The 25,357-nt window shown below is 41.2% G+C and overlaps 1 protein-coding gene across 1 annotated transcript; it reads left to right on the top strand.

Moving 5' to 3' along the window:
• Positions 1-778: 778 nt before the first annotated feature.
• ptpn9a (protein tyrosine phosphatase non-receptor type 9a) lies at positions 779-25,357 on the top strand. Its single transcript, XM_083666932.1, has 13 exons — positions 779-1,317; positions 8,995-9,138; positions 11,567-11,656; positions 13,413-13,537; positions 13,858-13,963; positions 14,445-14,555; positions 16,852-17,168; positions 18,002-18,089; positions 18,344-18,413; positions 18,582-18,660; positions 19,564-19,714; positions 20,814-21,021; positions 22,666-25,357. The coding sequence occupies exons 1-13, from the start codon at positions 1,285-1,287 to the stop codon at positions 22,854-22,856; spliced, it is 1,713 nt and encodes a 570-aa protein (XP_083523058.1). The 5' UTR covers positions 779-1,284; the 3' UTR covers positions 22,857-25,357.

Here is a 25,357-nt window from a genome sequence, read left to right as displayed (position 1 = left end):
ATCATCACCCTAGACTGTAAGGCTCTACAGAGAGTGGTGAAAACGGCCCAGTTCACCACAGGCCGTGAGCTCCCAGCCATTTAGGACATTTGCCAGCTGCCATCCCAGCCACGCCCTGTTCTCTCTCCTTCCATCTGGGAAGTGTTACTGGTGCATCCAGACCCGCACTAACAATTGCCATTGTTTTGCTATTATTATTATTTCCTAATTTTGTTATTATTATGACACTGCACTGGAAATTGATATTGATATTGTTTGATTGTTGTGTTGTTGAGGAGTTGCTTACCGTAAAGCATTTCATTACATGGTATCCTGTATATTGTATAAATGGCCATTAAAATTTGATTTGATTTGGTATTGAAATGCGGTGATCAATGCTGGTCAGCAACTGCTCAAAATTGATCATCTCAAACACGGTCAATGGCTGCATCATGCAGTCTGTGAGGAGTTATTGTGGGGCTCCACAGCGCCTCGCTCTAAAAACTGCGTGAACCTCGATCTCGTATATCTCCAGCAGACGAAATGTTTTAGCAAATCGAACAAAAATGATTCCCATCATGCAACAGGTTTCATTGACTCAGGTCTTGTGAATTGATTCACACATTGGATTCCGTCAAGGTGTGTGTGTGTGTGTGTGTGTGTGAAACAAAATGGTGATTTTCCTGTTTGCCATTTTTATGAATGAAAGAAAGAGGTCGTGTGAGTTGTGTCATTTCTACTTGTAGCCACCAGGGGGTGGGATCACAGTGGCTGGCTGGATGTGTCTGTGCTTCATTGAGCGACGCAGATAGAATATTGCAAACCACTGGACAGTAATACTTGAACTTGTTCTAAGCATAAGTGGATGAGCATTAAAAACAAATACGGGTCCATTACTTTCAACAGCGACTCGTTACAGAGAGATGCGCGGCCGTTGACGGGTTCTTTTCTTCAGTTCTCCAACCCATTTGAAACAACACCAGCGATTTTCCTCATGTGCTGCATGAGTATTTGGATGGAAGATTCCAGATAATTTCTCACTCTGCCCCATCAAGGCAGGCCATTCAAGAAAAACAGGAAACATTCTAACAGAAATAGCAAATGTGGAGTGTTTTATAGCTTACTAAAATGCCAGTAACCTTCGTCAAACCTAACCGCCCGAGGTACACGACCAGCACGGTAAAGCTCTAACCACGTCGTCGTCATTTACCTTCAAGAAAAGAAACCCGTCACTTTTCTGCTAAGGTAAAAGCCGACCCAGGGTACGGGTAAAGGTGTTCAAATACCTCCAACACAAAGTGGAGAATGGCAGCCAGTTTGTCAGCCGAAGAAGAACAGGTAATGATTAACTTTATCTTTGCGCAGTTGAAGTAAAACGGTAGCCTAGATAACGAGTAGCCTATCCCAGTGTTTGTGTAATTCGTTGTACATTCTTGCGAAATCCTCATCACCATCACACAGTTTCCGAACGCAATATCGTACGAGTTTCAGGCTCGCATCGGCCTTATTCATTGTCTACGTCGTACCTTGACGTCGCTAGCTAGTCTGAAACATGAACTGAGCTGAAGTTCGTGGGGTTATTTTACGGCCTATAGTGATAAGACTGTTTTATTTCCGTAAGGAATCTCTAATGTGGGGATGGGGGTGGGGGGGGGGGGGGGGGGGTTACAATCTGAATTGAAGGATGTTTACATGCAGTACAGTGCGATCATTCCGGTTTTAAAGCCAAGAACAAAAAAACACAACTGCGATTTCAGATGTGCTCAACACATCCCATAAGCTGCTGTCAAAGGCCTAACGCAGGAAACTGAAGCCAGTTATATATCATCCTTGTTATAATCATTATTCACTGCTTATGAAAATGCATCAACAGCATACTAATATTGTACTTTAAGTCTGTGTGTTCTATTTTGAAAGTCATCCAATGCTTATAAACATGTGGTGTAATACTCAGGACTGTAACAATACAGTATGAACACAAATACATGATTCAATTCACCTTACTTCGAAATGCTGGAGTAAAAAAATGTCACACACAATTGTTGATGAGTACAAACAATTCAGGTATCCTCAATTTAAGCGTGACAAAGTCCTATTGAGTTCATCCTTTGGATGCGACCAGCAAACGACAAAAACGACTATCCCTAATCCAGGGGGTTCAGAAAAAGACAGAGTTGTAAATGACGAAGCACTGTTGAGTCCAGTCATTGATACTGCTCATAGTGGCCTTGAAGCCCTCCTTTCACTCAGGCTGTAGTCAAAGGCTGCTGAAAAGCATCTTTCACATAAGTTTCTTAGAGAGAGAGAGAGAGGGAGGAAATAAATTGATGTTTATCTGTCCCCGATAGCCTTTTTTCAGCCTGTTCTAATGAGGTTCCATCTATACACTCTCTGACTCCTAATCCCCTTTCCCCAACCATGGCTCATCTGGCCAGCAGCAGCCTTATAAAGCACTTCATTTCCTCCCTGGGCCCAGCTATTGTGGAAGTGTATGGGCCAGGTTATTAGATCCCCAGTGTGGCTGTGTCTGGAGTAGCAGGGGGGAGAGAGAGGGGGGGAGAGAAAGAGAGATTTGACTTCCTGTTTAGTATTGAGTTGAGTGTACTACATGATTGCAAAAAAATAATAATTCCGTTGAAAATATTTTTTAGTAGGCACATTGCAATAAAGGTTTTCATGTCTCCTCCTGATGGTTAATCTGCTGATCTTGTGGAAATATTGAATGGCTGTAGGCGTTGATTACCCAGCTTTGGGCTTTCATGTTGTTTCTCTCTCAAGCTAACGGTTCTTTTTCACCAAACCTTTTTTCTGTGATTTATTTGCTGACAACATTTTCAAGCCATCTCAAATAATATGCATTTAAGATTTTTTTTTTTTTTTTTTTTTAATCTAGTCTTTTGTCATTCTGTTGTCACAGATTTGTTTGTAGACAATTGGGTCTCTCAGAGACTCCGTTTACACCTTGCATTAATATGTGTCCTGTATCTTGCACATTCTGATTGTGTCCACATCAACAGATGTGTGTAAATGGTAAAACAGATGCATAGTCATCAGATTGCAATCCCGTCTTCAAAACAAGAGTGCATTGTAGACAACTGTAAATGCAGACCGGACACAGAACATTCACCACATTCTGCCAAACCTTATGTCAATGGGGCACATGGCCTCGAGCCATGGGAATCATTATTGTAATGAAATCACAATACAGCACAGATGACAAATATAGGACGCGTGTTTAATGCAAGGTGTAAATGTGAGATGGCCAGATTCGATTGTTATCAGGTCGTGACAGGAAGCATGTTAATGGAAAATGTAAATGGAGTCAGCTAAACCAAAGTGACATGCTTGTATTGCTCTGGTTAAATAGTAGCCGAGTCTAGTTGAACAAGGCTGTTTTGAATTTCCACAGCTGGGCACTCAAATCCTGCCCCAAGTATGATTTCTTTTCACACAGTTTGTTTACATTCTGCAGTTTAGTGGGATGGCGAACTGTAAAGGAGACACTGTCAAATTGCCTCCACCGACCCGACAAGCTCAGGTCACTTTTGAGCACTTTGCGCTCTTCAAATGATTAGATTGTGTTGCTACAACTAGCTATAACTTGCTTTATGCTAGCCGCCCACCATGTTCGCTAGCCAACTAAAGAACTTGGGTGTTAAGAACATCCTGCCTTTGGTCTTAACTGCGCCCCTAGCCCCATGTGGCCCAATGAGGACAGCACATAGGGGTTATATAAGCACCGAAAAGGCCTGAAATAAGCACCGTTGAAGCCCGGGAGTGACTGTGGAAAAGCCATTGTCCTTGGCACACACTGGCACGCATGGTGTCGGCGATGCTCTCTCCAGTTGAGCTGTCAGCTCATTAGTCACAACAAACATTAGGCCTAACCCATGACCTTGACGGTCGGCAGCTGAATAGAATGCGCAGTATGACAAATGTGATGTCATATGAGCTCATATTGATGGTTTAGCCTGCATATCTCTTTCAGACTTGTGTTGGCATGTTTAGTGTCTCATCCCTACCCGCTTGATATTGACACACTGGTCGCTATTGCTGCACATCGGCGGTCTCCCCTCTCATTTTGAGCCAAAGATAACTTCCTGCTCATGAGTCTTGTCAGGTACAGTAAAAGGTTTCTGATGTCATTCGTCTGACAGCTGTTCTCCTCCCTCCACGGTATCTTAGCCTTTTAAGGAGAGGCAACAGTGGATATGGGTAAGCTGTGACCTGTTCCAAGAAAAGGCAGTCTTGTTCAGATTTCTACTGGGGGGTTGTGACGAGAACTTGAGAATTGAGCATTGAAAAGGCTTCTGTGATAGACTAGTTTGTTGTGATTTTGGCACAGTGCAGAATTGCCACTGAGGAAAGGCATGTTGAATTCCTCGAAGAGACAGTGCCTTCGGAAAATATTCAGACCTCTTCACTTTTTCCACATTTTGTTGTGTTATAAACTCAATTTAAAATTGATTAAATTAAAAGAATTTGCCATCAATCCACACACAATACCCCAGAATGACAAAGCGAAAACAGGTTTTTAAAAATGTCAGTACATTTATTAAACTTGAAATACAGAAATACCTCATGTACATAAGTATTCAGACCCTTTGCTATGACAAATTAGCTAAAATGCAAAAATGTCATCAACAAATCACTCAGTAAGTTGAATTGAGTCCATCTTAATGCAAGGATAATAGTTAATGTAATTTTGGAATTAATATCTTTGTTTTTATAGGGTCTCTGATTTGCATAGGAATCAATTACACACTGTGTGGATCAGGTTGTCATTACATAACCAAGAACATAAAAGTAGCATCATTTTAACGGGGCATTAAATGAGGCATGTTTTTCTTGTGTCCCCTTCAGAGGTCGAGATGGTGACATTCTAATGAAATGTTAAGTGGTGTTATATTGTTTGTGTTGAGAACTAGTCATGAAACAGGAAGAGACTGAAGGTGGCTGGACCGGACACTGCAAACAAGCAGCTTTCCAGATCCAACATGACGTTAATACAATTATATTATCATAACCTCATGTGATTTATTCCTTTGCTACCACAGACCACAGCCCACTGCACCTTTAACTTGAAGGTCAGTAATCGGTCCTACTTGTGGCTCAGCTTCAAGTTTCCTTCACTTCTTTTGTGAACCTTCCTTCAGTTTAAGTAGATCTATTTTGTTGGGCTCTTGAGGTAATACAAAGCAAACATCTGAAAATGCTGTCAGTGGCCCTGTTTCTAGTGGATTCAAATGTGTAGACTTATCTGATATTTTATAATAGTACCACAATCTTTGAAAACAGAGAACGCCACCTGTGGTCAAGATGACTGAAAGGACCGGATCAGTATTGTTTCTGCCTATTCAATTCAATGTTATTATTTATCACTTAAAGGAACTGAAAGATACTCAGAAGAAGAAAAAAAAGAGAAAAAAACAGCGTAGCAATAATACAATTATCGTGTAATTAGTTTGCTTTCTGAGCTTTTTGTAGTCATTTGAATAGCTCAGGAGCCCTGACACGCACCAGTTTGTCTTTGAAAGCTAAGGCTTTGCAGAGGAGAGACAGTGGCATCCTGTGTTTAAGCTCAGCTCATCAGTGAGCTTTTTGTATTCCTTAAGAGCCGCGGGCTTCCAGAGTTGACTTCCTCTCTTCTCTCACACTGGCTGGAGAAACGGAACTCTTTGCTCTGAGCATGAGCTTTCATTACCCCCTCTGTCTTCTGTGACAGCTCGCTGGTGCTGCCTGGCTGACTCTCCAAGGAAGAAAAAATGGCAGGAAGCCCTTTAAGGAGGACATGCAGGGTGATCGCGCTTGAATTGGTTCTCTTTACAAGCTGAAACGTAGACTTGTGGGTTGTTGTTAAAGCTTTTAAGAAATTAAACATTTTCCTTTGTGTGAAAGTGAAGAGGCGAGCGCAGTTTTACAACTGAAATGAACCCAAAATGATATTGAATTGGTAAAAATGAAAAGACTCAACGACTTTATTTAAATGACAGAGATGATTGGGGCATAGCATTTATAACATGTTTATTGACTTTCATTGGTTTTTGGTTAGAACATTCTAACATTAGCGGAATTTGGCAGTGGCTACACAAACAAATCCATAGACTGCTGACAAGGTAAGGAAACAAATATATAATGTAGAAATGTGGGTGATATATACCATAAACGCTTGTTTATAAACAACTAAGTGGAATGCTGAGAAACCTGAGGTGATTAAAACAACTGCATTCTGTCATGCAGCAGTAGCAGCAAGTCAATCAGTGGTATAACTGAAAAGTCATCTCACCTTGATTCCCGCCGCGTTGCTTGTTTTTTGGTGCTCTTGCTAAAAGTTTGACAAACAATGAAATGTAAACAAATTAGAAGGATTCCCAGAAGTGATTTGTTCATGTTGCTGGCTTCACACGGGTCAGAGAGGTGGCATGCATAGGGGGACAGGAAATTGAGGAGGCTTCCTCATCGGGCCAAATGGGGCTAGGGGTGCAGTTAAGACCGCCAGTCATGCTGTCTTCCTCCAGCTAATGGATGTAGGATGTATCAAGATAGCATTTCTTTATATCAACAATGGTGGGTTGAGTGGGTGCGTGCATACCAGGGGAGGCTGGTGGAGGTAGAAATCGCAGGATGGGGTCATTGTAATGCATGGAACAGAATGAGCAATACCATTCCTTATTCTGTGCCATGCATTACAATAAGCCCATCTTACGATTTCTGCCTCCACCAGCCTCCCCTGATGCATTACATGCCTGCATTTGCGAGAAGTCTACATCCAATTAGTCTCTCTATAACCTGACTAGAAATCCCCAGAGGGCACTGTTTTTATAGAAACTATGAATAGTGCTCTTGGTGCAATCTAGGATCATAACATCATTTACCAACAGCTGTCCAAGCTCTTCAACTGCCAGTCTGTGTTCCCTGCAGTGTAAGCATTATACCAAGCGCTGTGTTTATTGTCATAGTTTGTACCACCTTTTAGGTAACTCTGTACATTAACGTATACCTTTTAGTTAACACTGTACATTAAGAAATACCTTTTAGTTAACTCTGTACAAACATATAATCATATATCAACATATACCTTTTGGGTGTAGAGCCCATGAGTTTTAGGTACCTCTTTCTGTGATGACCCTCTTCATAGCACATTTTAAGTACATTTTTAAAGGAGAAGTTTACTCAATTCATTTTCATGTATATTTGGTCAATCCATGATGCGTAGTCTCTAACTATCACCGTTTCGCCTGCAGCTGTATAATAAAATGGAAACGCGAGGTCTGTGTTTACTTCCTAAAAAAAGTGTCATACCGCATTAAAATACGTCACACGAGAGTTTTGGCCCTTTGACCCTGCTCTACTACGGCAGTGATTCCCAGAGAGCAGCAGACGCTCACTCTAGAGCTGTTCAACAGGACCTCGCGTGGGAGGAATCTTGGGAGTTGTAGGAATTTACTCAAATGGGCAATTTGGAACATCATGGACTGATCAAAGTATACAAAGTGAGATATCTTAAATCAGAGATTGTTTTATAAAGCAATTTTTTTGTGAACGTGTCTACTATTAACTAATGAAAACAACAAATTCATAAGATTATTGGGTAAAATTCCACTTTCAGGTGTTGTGCCATGCAGAATGTATCCAGTATATTGTGTACTTGATAAATAAACTTTGATTTGACGCAATAAAATGTTTAATAGAGACACCAATAACTGCACATTAACATCAACATGAAATAAGTATTATGCCATATGGCATTATACTGTACATTATACTATCCATGAAGACATTATAAGGCATTTTAGAATTGAGGATTTTTGTTCAGAGTAAGTTTAGAGGGTATCAAAGTCATTCTTCGAGAATTAATGGGTATATACAGTATCCTGCACTAAAATGTCCATTGAACAGCAGAACATATGAAATACGATGAGGCAATATGAGATGATTTGTTGCACACAGGATTCGAGCAAGCCATTTTTAGTGCCCCCAGTACCTGATTAACACTTTAATAACTGGCTAAAAACTATTTGTAATTATTCAAAAACAATCTGTAAACTATTAGTCAATTGTCTATGAACTCATTGTAAATGCTTTACAAACCTCAAAAAGTATACCTTTTTAATGTACAATTTTACAACATTTTATTTAAGGACATGTTGTAAATGAAAGCCTCCGAATATATGTCAGTATCACCACACACATACTTTGTATGTCACACTGCTGTATTGTATTTGCATGATTTCACTTCCTCGAGGAAACGGATCCATGTAAACATTACTGTAGATAGGGCTGGCTGATACTCCAACTGAACAGTCTTAACCATGATAAAGACATAACTGACATGATTGATGATGTGAATTAGTGCATGAGGTCATACAGCAGACAATGTCACAAACAATTGAACAATTGCAACAATTGGACAATGCAATTAAACAATTTAATCACAATTCCATCAATTATTGTTTTTATAACCAAAAAGTAACCAACATTTCAATGATCTAAAAGTAATTCACGTTTCACTTTATTTTCAGCAAAACAAAACTGGAGGACAAGAATCGGTCCCCATCGCTGTCTTGAAATGAATACATTTGATAAAGAAGTGCAACTATTAAACCTTCAAGTTTAACAACATTAATTTGTTGTGTTTTTACTTGAATATCATTCCAAAAAGGTGTAGCTGGCCTGCACTCAAAAGAGAAATCTAAGATGTGTCATTTAGTATTTATTATATTCAGGGAAAGAAGAGAGACAGACGTTTTGGCCGAGGCCTCCGTCAGTGTCGGCGTCAATATCATATCACATTTCATACAGCTGTATGTGTTTCCACAAGGAGTGACCTTTTCTCTCCCAGCACGCTGTCTGCAATAAACCTACATGCCTGTTGTGTTACATGAAATGCTATCTCATGGTAAAAGCCATACACCACTTCCTCATAGGATGTTGAACCCTAGTTTCACTTCCCCTCATCTCTGTTATTATCTTCGTGGAGTACATGGTGTGTGACCACATCTCTGTGTTTTTTAGGCTACCAAGCAGTTTCTGGAGGAAATCAATAAGTGGACCACTCAGCATGGAGTCTCTCCCCTGTCCTGGGAAGTGGCAGTCAAGTTCCTCATGGCTCGGAAGTTTGACGTCCTCCGAGCTATTGAGCTCTTCCATAGCTACAGGGTAAGTGTGTGTGCTCGTGTGCGTGTGCACATGAATGGTTGTGAGATGGCAGCATCACAACACAGGTCTTCTTTTTCATTGTACACAGTGTTTAAGAAGCCCTGGACGAATGCTGAGCCAAAAACTAAATGGTCAAAGCAGAAGTACTTGAAAATCAAGTTCACACACACACACACACACAATCACATACTACCTCACACACTACCTCCCCTACACACATGCTTTCTGCTGTCACTGGGGCAGAGAGATTTACCTGTCAACAAGCTCTGGGAAAATAACAACATTGCCAGGTTTTCCCTTAGGTTGACTTATGTTTGGTTGACTTTTTTATTATAAATGTATTATGCAGCATTTCCACATGTAATTGGCTCTAAATTCATCTTCCTGATTTGCCGTTGGCTCTAGTTCAAGAAAATAGAACATTTTAAACAATACAACTATTTCATGTCCTTGCAAATAATGTTGTCGGGATTGTGATTGAAGAAGGATGCACTCACCTGTTTCAGGTATTTCAAGTTATAATTCTTCAAAAATAACGGATGCAAAATGATTGGTAAAATGCTCCGTAGTGCACCTTTTTAATATCATTCCCTCATTTTGAAGCAAAGTCTGAGACCATTTATTTTGGAATGTAGGGGTTTTGGAACTGTGCATCATTAACCTACCATCTCTGTAATCTCACACCAAATCAGACGTACCCGCTCCAGTCCACAGTTGCAAATGGAAAGTTCCCAAATGCCTTGTTCTCACTCTAATGACTTACTAGCAGCAGGACATGGCCGGATGTTGCCGTCCACATTAAGTAGCTTTATCGCAAAGGTTCTTATTATTGGAGTGGTGAATGTGTGGCCTGCATAAATATACCTACATTCTGAATGTATCAACCGTTTTGAGTCTGAGTGGAAAGTGCTTTTGACGCTCACGTTTTTACCCCCACCTTGAATTAAAAGTATGTGTGGTTTGCACACATTGAAAGTGTACGGCCTTAGGTCCTCTTATCAAATTTAAGCAAGATACAGGTGCCTTCGGAAAGTATTGACACCCTTTCACTTTTTCCACATTTTGTTGTGTTAGACTCAATTTAAAATGAATTAGATTAAAAGAATTTGCCATCAATCCACACACATTCCCCAGAATGACAAAGCGAAAACACGTTTTTTTGAAATGTCAGAAAATGTATTCAAATTGAAATACAGAAATACCTCTGTATTAAGTATTAAGACCCTTTGCTATGACACTCTTAAAATGAGAAAATCACTCTAAGTTGAATTCATTGTTGCAAACACAATTATGGATATATGAGAAAATATTTTTCATTAAGGGATACTTCTTGGACACTTGGTTATAGACCAATTTAGTAGAATGACTAAGATGATGTTGTCCCATCGACTGTGCTTTTTCCTCTCCACCATTCAACTTTGTAGATTTTTATAAGTCTCCCCAGGCCTCAGGGTCGCATTCCTGAGCAGTTTTGTTCCTCTCCATTTGCTCAGATTGTAATGACAACCTGATGCACACAGTATGTAATTGATTCCTATGTAAATCAGAGACCCTATAAAAACAAAGATATTAATTCCAAAATTACATGAACTATTATCCTTGCATTAAGATGGACTCAATTCAACTTATTGTATAGTGATTTGTTGATGACATTTTTGCATTTTAGCTAATTTTAACAGTGTCATAGCAAAGGGTCTGAATACTTATGTACATGAGGTATTTCAATTTGAATAGATTTACTGAAATTTCTAAACCTGTTTTCGCTTTGTCATTCTGGGGAATGTGTGTGGATTGATGGCAAATTCTTTTAATTTAATCTATTTTAAATTGAGTCTATAACACAACACAATGTGGAAAAAGTGAAAGGGTTTGAATACTTTCCGAAGGCACTGTACGTAATGCATAAGGTCTCGTCCAGACCACGATGGATGACACGACTAGTGTTCAGATATGCATCCAACTCATCCAACTCAAATGTGTAGTGGAGGTATGGTTCCCGATACTACTGCCCCATCAAAAGTAGAAACCTCTCCCCAACTTTTTACTTCAGCGATACGAAAAAGAAAAAAAAAACTGATAAGGGAAACGGATCGCTGTATTTTGTGTTTGTCGTCTGTCAGTATGTGAGCCCCGTTGGAAAACAAATAGCTTTTTGTAAAAGCACTCTAGGAGAAAAATAGGGCTATACCTCACCTCTTTTCCGTATTTCCGTTTCTCCCTAATTTTACCTGAATTTATATAAAATCTAGAGTCTGCTAAGAAAGCCAGTTAATAGGCTTCCTTCATATTGCCTTCACCCTTAGTCAGTGCAGATGAAGGAAAGAAATGGAATGGCCACATGGGTCTACCCCTGGTGGATGATTGTATTAGAGAGTACATGTAGGCCTCAGGGGCATACGGCCCTCTCACTGTTACCTTGTGTGCCCAGGAGACCCGTCTGAAAGAGGGCATCGTCAAACTCCAGCCCCAGGAGGAACCTCTACGCTCGGAACTGCTCAGCGGGAAATTCACAGTGCTGGTGAGTGTGTGTGTGTGTGTGTGTGTGTGTGTGTTTCAGTCACTGATTGGCTCAATTCCACCCACCTGGCCTCTTAGGTCAAAATAATACAAAAGATAAAGGATAGAGACTGTTCAGACAAAAAAGATTTCCGCAAAACACAAAGTGAAGTCAAGAACCAGCTACACTCAAGGAACAGCATTGCACCGCAGATGTTAACTATGCAGAAGCAGATGTCAATTTCTCTGACTCGGGGCTATCAGTCAGCATGACGGGCCCAGCCTCCCGGCCGACCGGCTCTTTCTGACAGGGAGACCGTCAGTCCTGACACAGCTCCCCACTCCCATCCCATTAGGAGGAACCTAGGGAGCTCTCTCTCATCTGGACCAGGAAAGGAGGAAGTACTCTCTTACCTTTTAGTTTCTTCCGGGTTTTTTTACGGCTCTATGATTTATGGAGCTGTGGGCTGCTCTATGCTGCGTGAGTCAGACCTGGATTGAAAATTGGATTTTTTTTGTCCAGTCATACTGTGAGTGCACTTCAGTGAGCTTGTCTGGTACAATTGAAATAATGGAATAGTTCCAAAATTGGAAACCCTGCCCCGGTAAACTATATCAAGCACATGTACAGGTTTATTTTTTTATTACTTCATATTATATTGATTTTACAGTGTTACAATGTCAATATATAAACTACACAATCTACACAATCATCACAGTTCCATGATGTGTCACATATATACAAGAAAAGCTACAATCTTCGTCAAGTCGTCTGAGTTTTTGGGGGAAGATGGCGTGGGGTCTGGTTGACGGTCTCCAGCAGGATTAGGCTCAAGTTTATTGGTGAGAGCCATGACAGCTGACTGTCACAAACCTCCCTCCCCCATTGTCACGCCACTGACACATCAATTTAGATGGCCTTTCTCTTTACACTAGACTTCCACCGCTTCAGGCTCCATATCCTGCCCGGGGGTATTTTTAGTCACAGTTCTAGGAAAAAAATGGGCTATTCGCTTACAAGGAGTGGTGCCAAGAGATGCCTCTATTATTGCCTTTAGTTTTGGGGTGGGAAAAACGCATCAAATCAAAATAGTCACTCATCTTAATGGATGCCTGCATGGGGGAATAAAAATGGTCACTCACTCATCTTAGTAGATGATCTTAATAGATGCTTGTGTGAACACATAATATTATGGTCTTTGTTTCAGTTAAATTTGGACCCTATTCAGCTAAAACTTGTGGTATATTTCAGGGTTAGGGCTAGATGTGTTCTCACAGTGCAAAACTTTTTTTTTTAATGTTCTATCTGGTATTTAGTAGTAGACTTTAGTTTTAGAAATGGTTCTTTGATGAGACACTCATACCCCTCGTCTGATAGACACTCCTTCAGAAACGTGAGGCGGTGCCCTTTGTATATGATCTGGATTTGAACCCAGGTGCCCCCTTGTGGTCACTGCTGTCAATGCTTCTGTGTTTTAACCAATCTGTCCCCATCCGGTCAATCCCCCCCCCTTTTTTTTGATATTTTGTTGAAGCATATTTCATTGCATTGTCTTCAGTGGGGCAGCCCTGTGTCCCTCCATCAGTGTATAATTTGTTCCAATTCCATAGACAAAAAGGGTAAAACACAGAAATCAGTGTTCAATTGATTATCCTGATCAATCTTATCCTAAAATGTGCTGTCGTATGTGGAAGGTGATGAAAGTTTTAGATTGATGCAGTGGATGTTGAAAGAAAATGATGAAGGAACTAGTTTTCCCCTGTCTCTGTCCTACCAGAGCGTACGGGACCCCACGGGCGCGTCCATTGCCTTGTACACCGCCAAGCTCCACCACCCCAACAAGACTGGGAACCACGTGGTCCTGCAGGCTCTCTTCTACCTCCTGGACCGAGCCGTGGAGAGGTGAGGCGCTGTCCCAATCCTCTAAAATGAACAATTTTTCCATTTTTTTTTATTTTCATTCAGAGAAAGCTCTTTGGAAGTATTGGGTTCCAGGGAACTGAGTGATGATTTAACTTTGAATGGCTCAAATGTACATTTTGTATCATGAATTTATGCATATGTAATTTCTGTAGCTCATGCCACTCTTCTGTGTGCCCTCTCCTGTCAAATGAGATCCAATTTCAGGGACCCTTTGACACTCACTACCTCCATAGTGGACATATAGCGGACATGTATGGCACCTTTTAAGTGACCTTTCTTTCCTATCTCTGTGTCCTCAGCTTTGAGACTCAGAGAAACGGCCTGGTGTTCATTTACGACATGGCGGGCTCTAACTACACCAACTTTGAGCTGGACCTCAGCAAGAAGATCCTCAACTTACTGAAGGTAGGATCGTGTTGGAGTAGCATTTCGTCGTTTTGTTTGTTGTCCATAATGCTTGAGCAGGTACTTGTCAGCCATGTGGAAATCAATACTAATTGTAGCTTCACTTTGCCAGTATAAAGCCCATATGTGGTCAGAAATATCATCTGTAATGGATTTAGAAAAATTCAATTCCTATGAAATGCATTTCACTGAAACCCTCAAGCTTCTGCAGTTGGATGTGTTACACTTTTCTTTCTTTTTTTTAAGAATTCAAATAAATAATTTGTAATGATTTGCATATAATCATGGAACATGGCCAAGTCTGACCAAGACAGTAATACTTTACATTAGGTTGCCCCTATGTCTGTGTAGTAATACTGTAATGACTGTATTTTGAGTGGTTTGTGTTATTACACAAGTGGAAGAAAGAACCATGACGATGTATTTGTAAATTGTACCCCAGGATGTGGAAAGAGTGTCATAAAGCGTTTATCTCCACCAGGGGGCCTTCCCTGCCAGGCTGAAGAAGGTTTTGATCGTGGGCGCCCCCGTCTGGTTCAGAGTGCCCTACAACCTGCTGAGCCTGCTGCTGAAGGAGAAACTGAGGGAGAGGGTGAGTGGATGAGAAACTGAGGGTGAGTGCTGCTGAGGGAGAGGGTGAGGGTGAGTGCTGCTGAGGGAGAGGGTGAGGTTGAGGGTGAGTGCTGCTGAGGGAGAGGGTGAGGGTGAGTGGAAGAGAAACTGAGGGTGAGTGCTGCTGAGGGAGAGGGTGAGGGTGAGTGCTGCTGAGGGAGAGGGTGAGTGCTGGTGAGGGTGAGTGCTGGTGAGGGTGAGGGTGAGTGCTGCTGAGGGAGAGGGTGAGTGCTGGTGAGGGTGAGGGTGAGTGCTGCTGAGGGAGAGGGTGAGGGTGAGTGCTGCTGAGAGTGAGGGTGAGTGCTGGTGAGGGTGAGTGCTGGTGAGGGTGAGTGCTGCTGAGGGTGAGGGTGAGTGCTGGTGAGGGTGAGTGCTGGTGAGGGTGAGGGAGAGGGTGAGTACTGCTGAGGGTGAGTGCTGGTGAGGGTGAGGGTGAGTGCAGGTCACTGCCTCTGACCAGGAGAGGACCACCCAAGGTAGAGCACAGGAGTCACACTCTAGTCCTCGGTAGTTACATTACATTTAGTCTGAAGTTCTCAACCAAATATGTTGTAATCTTGGATTTGAGGTTTCAGTCCAATTTTATGAAACTTTTAATGCATCAGTGCCTTGAATTTGTCCAGCGGAACAGAAGAATATGTAACGTAGAAGAATATGTAACATATCAAATCAAATTTTTATAACAAACTTGTTTATATTCATCCTTGACTACTCCTGTTTCTACATAATTTACTGTCTTTTGATTATCAAGTGAAATAAGACAGAATTTTCTGTTATAATGGTGAGACCCGGGTGTCTCCCCATTGCATTTTGAGTTGCTGCGATTTGCACATTGTTAAAAATCCATGAATTTACTTGTGTGGTATGATGACGGTACCTGCCACTTACTCTACAGCTATTTTATTATTGGTCTTTGCACTTTTTTCCCCCTCATTTTATAAGCATCACCCCAAAGGACACCATGTCACACCAAAGAAAAAAACTAAAAGCAGGGCGATTTTTCCCTTTAAAAATATATATTTAATGAAAAATGTAAAAATAAAAAATAAAAATGTGTGAACAGCCTTTAAGTCTTTTAAATTCAATAAAACAACTTCAAACAGGAGTAAATCCATGTAGTTTCCATGATGTCTATGTTAAAAAGTGAGAAAAATATATTTTTTAACGGTTATCTAACTTTCAAGTAGTCCGTCAGTGAATTCAACAAATTGTGACACAATACGTCATTGTGCCACATTGCTGGATAGTAAGGATAGTAAATAGCAAGAATATACTTTTCCAAACGCGTCATAAAGAATACTTAGATCGCAATATGAAACTAATTTCATGTGGGCACACCTGTCTCGGACATTAAACCATATCATGACAAAGTATATATCACCTGACATGTGCACGGTGAACTTTCGGGTTCCAGTTCAGTTTCTCCTTCATCTCCCATCATGCATTACATTGCTCACAGTGACAAAAGAGGCCTATGTCAAGCTTCATCATGCTCATGTGCTGCAAAAGAGGCAGACTCTTCAAAAGTTTGACTGATCCTACCTATTACTGGCCTATGTCTTATAGCTAGTATGTAAACCATCTTGTGCTGCCATCATGGCGATGGCCTCAAGTTTAGTGGACTCTTGATGAAGAGTTTTACACCCTCTAGTTGCTACAGAGAGAAAGGAACGTGAGAAAGATGGGAGGCTCATCCTGCCCAAAAAAAAAATGTATAAAATCTACCCTGTCAATAGATAGCCCCATTTGGGGCCATGTGGTGATTCTGCAGCTTTCTATTTGAACTTACTAGGTTCTTCTCCCATTGGGTTTCATAGTTTCTTAAAAAGGTATAATTTTTGCATTCTCATTTAAAAGGTGTCACCAAAGGATGTAACAGCTCGACACAAAAGGTAATGCTAGAAAAGTGTAATATTTTGAATTAATTCATCCTCTGGCCACACCATATATGCTCCAGCGATGATGTCTATACTTCCTAATGAGAATGTACCCTCTTCTAAACAAAACTGTTTAAAAGGTCTACCTTTTACTGCTGTCGCAGTACCCCCACAAATAAAGTCACCCCCAATTGTCTACATTCTAGAGTGCCAAGGGTGACTTTATGTACCAAAAATAAATACAATTATAATGCTTTATTTTGTAGCCAATCAAAGTACTGTAAATACCACAAACACTTGGCACTCTAGGTGGTGAGTGTTCTGGAATTCTTTGCCAATTAGTGAGTTAAGCACTGACCTACTGTACTGCCATCCTCCCTCCCTCTGCCCACTCTGCAGGTTCAGATGGTGAAGATGGTGGACCTCCGGCAGCACCTCCCCCGGGACTGCCTCCCTGAGCACCTGGGGGGCCTGCTGCCCCTGGACGCCCACGGCTGGAACCAGCAGCTCCTGGCGGGCCAGAACGGACACGTGGACCCTGTGGACGAGCTGGTGGGCATCCCGCTGGAGGACACTTCGGTCCACACCCCCGGGCCCGAGGCCATGCGTCTGCAGGAGCTCCTGGCCCACCTGGGCATGGTCCACTGCTCAGGCATCCACCAGGAGTATGAGGAGATCCGCAAGGAGGTGCCGCCCGGAACCTTCCACTGCGCCCTGTGAGTAGATGCTTTTCACTGGGTCGTTGTGTGTGAAGATGGCACACATGTATATGGTGTTGAAAGTTGTTATTCCATGGCCTGGAAACAGTTTGTGTGAGTTTATTTAATCTTTTGGGGTTCTTGCCTCAGAGATGAGCAGTGGTAGACTCACACAAACTGTTTCCAGGACAAGGAATAACATACGAAAATAGGGACATCTGTGTAGAATTCTCCATTTTTGGCATTGGTAACTTCAATGTTAATTGGGAAATCATATATTCAATTAGGGGATAAAAGCAATGTCCATCTTATTTGCAACAAGGAACTGTGAACTGGAACGTTACTGTGCTTGTTGTCAACATTTGTTACACATAGACTATTTGGGGTTTGCAAAGTGTTTATAGTTAGTTTATAGACAGTTAACCGGTTATTGTTATAGACAGTTGGTTTATCATCACTCGGGTACTAAGTGGCTCGCTCAAATCCTCTGAACATTAGAGCAAACCACTTCTTAGTACCCCCAGCTACCAAAATGATGATAACTGCATTTGAATAATTGTGGTACAACTGCTTAAAACAGATTCAATAACAATAAACTAATAGTTAACTGTCTATAAACACTTTACAAACCCCCCCAAAATATACCTTAATGTGAGATGTTGCCTCAACATTTATGTTTGGTCTATTATCTATTTTCTTAGCCTTAATTTACTGTTCTGTACCGTTCTTTTTTTTAAAATTCTATTCCCCATTAAATTATAAGATGTAAACTTCAGAAAATTAGTCAAATCTGCATTTGAGTGTTGAAGAATAACTATTGGCTCATTGTAAGTGTGTTCACATCTGTATAGAACTGCATACAACCAGGAGAGGAATCGCTATGGAGACGTACTGTGCCTCGACCAAACAAGAGTTCGCCTGAAAGCCAGAAGAAACGAGGTTTGTATCTTTATTACCGACCAGCCTTTCCGTATCCCTGAAACTACCATGGCCTTGCTTGTTTATGGGACAATACATGCTTATTTAAAGCTGTTTGAAAGTATAACTAAACTAACTCATTTTGTAATTATGATAAACCTTTAATTCTATTTGCATTTATTCCAGTTCATTGCCTTTATTGGCCCTGTTCAGCTCTGGTGTCAGAGGGCCGTCGTCTCTGAGTCTTTGTGATAAAGTGCTGTTTTCTCCCACAGAGATCAGACTACATCAATGCCAGCTTTATGGATGGCTATAAACAGAAGAATGCATACATTGGTACTCAAGGTACAAATATAACCCCCTATGATATTTCACACGCAAGCTTCACTATTTAGAGGGGGGCGTCTAAGCAGTTCTGTCATTTTGGTGAGAGATTTATTCATTTGGAAGATGTCGTCGCTTGGTTCTCCAACCTCCTATTTGTTTCTCCTCTATCAATCTGTTGTCCAACAGGACCACTGGAGAAAACCTACGGTGATTTCTGGAGAATGGTCTGGGAGCAAAACGTGCTCGTCATCGTCATGACAACAAGGTTCTTGCTCTTGCATATTTGTCCAGTCTTTGTTAAGGATATGAAGGAGATGGTTAAGCAGGGCTGCCAACTTTCAAGAGTGGGTGAGAGTGAGATTTGTTGATATTTTTTTTGCGCGGATACAAAAACCCTGTCTGTGGGCCCTCCCCCAGAAATGGTTTTGCCGTAATAAATCTTATTTCCAGCAATCCTAGGTATATTGTCATGAGTCATGATCAGAAGTAGCAGAAGGAAATTGCTAAAATATGTTCCTGTCATTACCAAACCTCAGATGAATTCCCTTCAGTAGCTAGTCCCTTTGAAATGGCTTCCATCCGCTACATTCAGGTCCACGCTGAGGTGCAAATGGTGGTGAAAGAGGTGAATTCGAAATATCCACCAGCCATGTGCATGCTACGTCGTGCACGGCATGCACAAGGAACGCAGGTTTAGCCAGAAAATAACCCAGAGAGGTATGCAACTCGAATTGCGAATTGCAGGCCAGAGATTAATTTAATGAATCATAGTGTATATATATCAATTGTGAGTATCGTAGTAAATGCGTGCCATTTGACTTGTTGGTGAATCTTGAATCGTGACACAGTCAGTGCATGAGCGTTGGCAACCCTGCTTAAGTAATGCTTGATTATTATTATTTTTATGTGAGACTGTTGAACAAGGTTTTCTATTAAGCACATGTTCTCTCCTGCAATGATTTTGCTTTTGAAAACTTATTTTGGACAATCTTTATAATTGTGACATGATGCAGCATATCAATATAACCTCAAGGTCAATTACACATAATGACTCTGAAATGAATGTTTTCCACTTCAGTTTTGTTGATTATCAGGGCAATTCCAATAGGCTCATCGAGTTCAAGAACGATTGTCAATACCACCCTCAGTGTTGATGTGTGTGTTCCAGGACGGACGAGGGGGGTCGTAAGAAGTGTGGTCAATACTGGCCTCTGGAGGAGGGGGGTCAGGAGGTGTACGGTCACATGGCTGTCGTCAACCAGAGAGTGGACAACCACTCCCACTACAACCAGACCACCCTGGAGCTTCACAACACTGAGGTACAACAACTAGTTAAATATGGTGACACTTTACAATAAGGATATGTTAATGAATTAATGAGTAGTTAATGCATCTACAGAGCATTACTTATGTGTGTGTTAATACAGATATTAATAAATGCAGAGTTAAGTGACTTATAAGGATGTTAGTTAATGTTGCTGAAACAAGGTGGCTTATATCACTGTTTACCATGACATAAAATCATGGTTTTTAAGGACTGCTGTTGTAGTTAGTGATCCTAATTGTTTTGTGTTTCACCACAAAGTATCATTGCACCATGAACGTGTGTTATTATTCATAAATTATTTGTAAGGATACCAGTTCACGTTAGTAAAGAGGTATGGTTTTCAATTTTGTTTATTTGGATTGGAAATTACTTGAGTTTCTTGTCCTTCATGGCCCATACCTTACTTTACTGTTCACTCCCCAGCTGGCATCTTCTTGTGTGTAACAGGTCGTCAATGAAAGATACTAACCACTGTCGTTCATGTGTATTATTGTGTGTTAGATTGCATGAACATCATGACACAACGTCATACTTACCGGACTGCAGTTTATTCATGGTTATGGGCACTAATCAACCATTACTCAATATTATTAAAGATTATTGGGTCGGGGCCCTATTGGAAATTGAAAGTCATCATACCTTTGTATAAATTATTGTGTTTTCATAAAACATTGTGTGATACTTCAGTAAACTGAAAAATATTTGTTAATTTGTTTATACCTTATAATGCATGCATATGCATAATAAAACATGACTTGATGGCAATTAAGAATTAGTTAGATTAGACAAATTTACACCAGCAAATGAAATGCCACATGCCCATATCTAAGGATGGGGCTTTTCATTTAGAGGCCGGGGTATTCCAGAAAAAGCTTAGACAATTCAGAGTTCTGCATAACAGTACATAAATGACTTATGTAAGAGTATGTCAATCTGAGTAGACTGTTATGATTCTTAATGTTAATGTTTTATGAATACTTAATAAATACTACAGGTGTTTGAAAACTGTTACAAATCATCTGCAAACAGCAGTCACTTCTCACCAGGTTCAGCGCGTCTCTAACCACCCGTTCTGTTGCCTATCCAATCAGACCTGTGAACAAAGACAGGTGACCCACTTCCAGTACCTGAACTGGCCGGACTACGGTGTGCCCACCTCGGCCGTTACACTCATCGACTTCCTGGGAGCTGTGAAGAGGCAGCAGAAGAGGGCGGTGAAGGCCCTGGGGCCCCAGTGGAGGAGTCACCCTCTGGGGCCCCCCCTGGTGGTCCACTGTAGCGCAGGGATCGGCAGAACAGGTGAGGCATTCGTTGTCTGCGAGGCCAAGTCAAAACAGGGCCATTCAAAGGGCCTGCCGATTTTACATGATTTACATTTTCATTTGACTCCGATCAGTACTGTGTCTCTGCAGTTCTCTCACTTGGGTGGTGGGTGCCTGTTTTAGAGTTGTTAAGCGCTTTGTATGCGATGACCGTTAAGAACTCAAAGCATGTTACTATTGTACAGCTGTCAATCGTCAATATCTTGTTGTGCTAAAACTCACTGTGGGAACTCAAGTTCTGACACTGCGTTAATGATAGCTGACTGCATGCAAATTGATTATGTTTGGACTCGCGACACCTTGCCTGACACTCGCTCCCTAATTTAGCTTTTGAAATGGTTTATGCTAGGCAACATAGGTGGAGGTATGGTAGATAACATGGTGGAGGTATGGTAGATAACATGGTGAAGGTATGGTAGGTAACATGGTGAAGGTATGGTAGGTAACATGGTGAAGGTATGGTAGGTAACATGGTGGAGGTATGGTAGGTAACATGGTGGAGGTATGGTAGGCAACATGGTGAAGGTATGGTAGGTAACATGGTGGAGGTATGGTAGGTAACATGGTGAAGGTATGGTAGGTAACATGGTGAAGGTATGGTTTGTGCTAGATAACATGGGTGAAGGTATGGTTTGTGCTAGATAACATGGGTGAAGGTATGCAAGGCGTTGCAGTCATCACCTGATTGGATGTCACACAACGCCAATCCAGAATTCAGTTCAATTCAGCCAGCAGCCTACGTACAGTACAGTTATAGGAGTCACTTATGTTGTTTTAAAGAGGTGTCACCTCTGTAATGCCTTTTGTAATATACAGTAGGACCTCAGAGTACCAGACTGACAGGTCAACCAAATGGGCAAAACCAGAACTTAATTCTTTTTTTTTTTTTAAAGAAATGTGTCTCAGGGAGCATGAATAACATGCTCACATGTGGAACATGGAATTTATTCAAGGAAAGTTGTAAAGACTAGCATTGGAAAATGATTCTGTTTCATTGCTTTCTTGTGCTGAGTATCTGTAATTTGGTTAGAAAATACATGTACATAATGCTTTTATGTACAACTTTTGACATATGCACATGTAAAACTTTTTTTTTAAGTAAATGTAAAAATTTAAGTAAATTGTTTACATTTAAGTAAATGTAAAATAAATCGGTGTTCCGAATTGCCTCCATTCCTGAAGTCTTAGTTTTTCTGAGTTCCTACTGTAATGAGGCCAAAGGCACCCCCTGTAAAAAGTCCATATTGTAAAAAGGCCATAGGTAACACCTCCATAATGTAAAACGGCAAAAGCCCTTCATATTTAGAGGCCATGGATGTCACCTTAATCACGTATGACCATAGGAATCACCTCCTACATGTGTAGCAGCCATAGATGTCACCTTAATCACATATAGCAGCCATAGATGTCACCGTAATCACATATAGCAGCCATAGATGTCACCTTAATCACATATAGAAGCCATAGATGTCACCGTAATCACATATAGAAGCCATAGATGTCACCTTGATTGTTCAAAAAGACCATAGGCATCGCCTCCATAAAGACGTCATAGACATCCCCATCTGGTATCTTACTTCTTCTGAACCCCATCTGATCTCATCTCCCGTCTCCTCCCTAGGCACGTTCTGCGCCCTGGACATATGTCTGTCCCAGCTGCAGGACGTGGGGACGCTGAACGTGCGTCAGACGGTGCGGCGCATGAGAACCCAGCGCGCCTTCAGCATCCAGACCCCAGACCAGTACTACTTCTGCCACAACGCCATCCTGGAGCACGCCCAGCGCCAGGGTCTGCTCTCAGCCAATCAGTGAGCCCCTGGGGTTACCTCCTAGCCAATCGGTTATCCCCTGGGGCCCACCCCTAAGCCAATCCATAATCTCTGGGCGTTCTCGCAGACAATCCGTGAACCCTGGGCCTTCGATGTAGCCAATCAGTGGGGGCGCCTCTGGGAAATGCCTCCACTTCTTCCTGCTTAAGAGGCCTCCAAGATATTCCTCCTCTGCCTCAATCTCTCGCTTCTGACATAGCCAGGGTTTGGAAGAGACATTTTGAAACATTTAAGACTCCTCAGCCACCTGGCAACAGTCTGTGTGTCAGTTCACTTAGGAGTCTTTCGGAGTCTGTGTGTCATTTGTTTTGTGACATACTGCACACATCTTGCAGTTTGATGTTTTGTGGTCCAGGTACTTGGCAGTATGTGAGGGCGTGAACTTAATGGTGAGAGAAACTTTTTTTTTTTTTTGAGAATCTGACATCTGTGATCAGCCTAAGTTCAGGAACCTTTGACGGCTTTACTAATGTTCAAGACACAAGTATGTATGTCTCTTTTTCTTCTCTCCTTATCTTCTCTCTTTCCTCTACTGCTGAAAGTGAAGTGGATTGCAAAGAGGAACGGAATTGTAGAAGAAAGTAATACTTTAGAATTTCTTTCCAGGTCTTGTCATGACATCTGCAACGGCTGTTAATGTTTGCTATCTGAATGCATTTTCTGCATACGTGAGAGCTGTCTGGATGTCATCACGCTCTTATTTGTGTATTTGTCACAACATTATGCCTTAATTTTAAAAATATGGGCCTACTATCACCCTTCATCAACTCCAGGTCTTGAGATCCACATCACTGCTAGTTTTCAATGTTGCCCTGTATGATCCCTCAGAAAGGTGATGTAACTCGGCCAATCAGTAACATTAATCAATCCATCAAAGAGGACATTTTGGTCAATCTATTTTTCAGCTTCTCAACAAAACCAATTTACCCTCCATTAACAAATGGAACCTGTTTTCATTGAATCCATCATTGTGTGTCCTTGACCTTGGTTGTTAATATGTTCCTCGTGAAACATTGACATGAAACATTTAGTTGTCACTGCTTTAGCTAAACAGTCATTCGGTATGCTTTAGTAAAAAAATACTGAGTGCGTGTCGTGTGCATATGTCAATACTGCACAAGGTGTGGTGGAGAAGGTATAACTCCACTTATGCCCAGTGTCAGACCTCACCTTAACAGAGTAATGCATTTTTTTATTTTTACACAGCCATGTTTAAGCACTTTGGAAACGCCATTCCCTTGTGCGTTCGTTGATGACACTGATAGTTGTGGTATTAAAGGTGCATTTTGCAATGTACAGTATGTGCCTCCTGTGGACACGCAGTGAATTACAGCTGGATTCAAAATGCTTCCTAGGCAGAGATGAGACCCTAACTACCATGCAAACCAACAATCTCCAGGCTATCAACACGGTAGTCTGCACTTTTCATAATGCAAAATACATTTGAAACCCGATTTCTGAATGGAACGGTTATCTTTATCTCAGTAAGAATGGAAAATGTCATCTAATTAAGCAGCCGCAAGCCGCCATCTTGGATTAGGTTAAAGCTGTTGTCCTGCCTTCTCGTCCTTTGGATTGGTTAATACGTCCCAGAGTGATGGGGTGTCTGAGCGTGCACACCAATGACACACCCATACATATGTAGTTGACAGAATGCGGTTAATGGGACAAGACATCAGGTGAAGAATTTTGTCACAGACTTTCATTCAAGTGCTCCTTTAAGTGCATTTTTAAGGTGGAATTTGAAAACATACATGTGATGTCGGCCTAACTTGATTATTATTACTAGGTTTATATGCTGTTCATTGTATGACCATCTGATCCCAACTTCTTGTTTCAATCGTATGTGTAAAATAGCCATTCCCATTGCTTTATCACACATTTCATGACATTTTGTCGTTAGATAAAAAAAAGTGTTCTTTGCTACTGAATTCATATTGAATTTCCCTGTAGTTAAGCGTCTTTTAAATCTGCCATCCTCATGCACTCTTAATGATTGTAGAATTTGTATTACTTTCAATTACGGACACAAAATGTGACCAATTTTATTTTTCTATTGTATTCAACAACTTTGTTTTCTTACACATATTCAGACTTCAGAATACAGAATATTCAAAGTATCTACTTAAATTATATTAGCTCTGTAATAACCTCATAGTTTTTATCTGTATTAGATGTCAATGTATGTCTCCACATGTACATTTGAAATGGTTCTGTCCATTGGTGAAAATGGAATGAATTCACTAGGGGAACCCTGGTAGGTCCAGGGGCAAACTGAATGCCGAACGTTTTTGAACACGAGCAAGTTCACTCCCGAGCCGTGTTCCTGTGGGTTCCCCCCCATTTCCACCACTGGTTTCTGTTTTATGACCAATTATTTTTGTTTTGCCATAGTTTTCCAACCGAAGGATATTGTTAAATGTTCATTATCCTTTTAAAGGAAAACCAAACGTGTATTCAGCATATTAAATGAAAATGGTAATT

The sequence above is a fragment of the Argentina silus genome (genome assembly GCF_951799395.1).
Source record: "Argentina silus genome assembly, chromosome: 3".
NCBI classification, from domain to species: Eukaryota; Metazoa; Chordata; class Actinopteri; order Argentiniformes; family Argentinidae; genus Argentina; species Argentina silus.
This window is presented reverse-complemented; position numbering and strand designations above follow the sequence as displayed.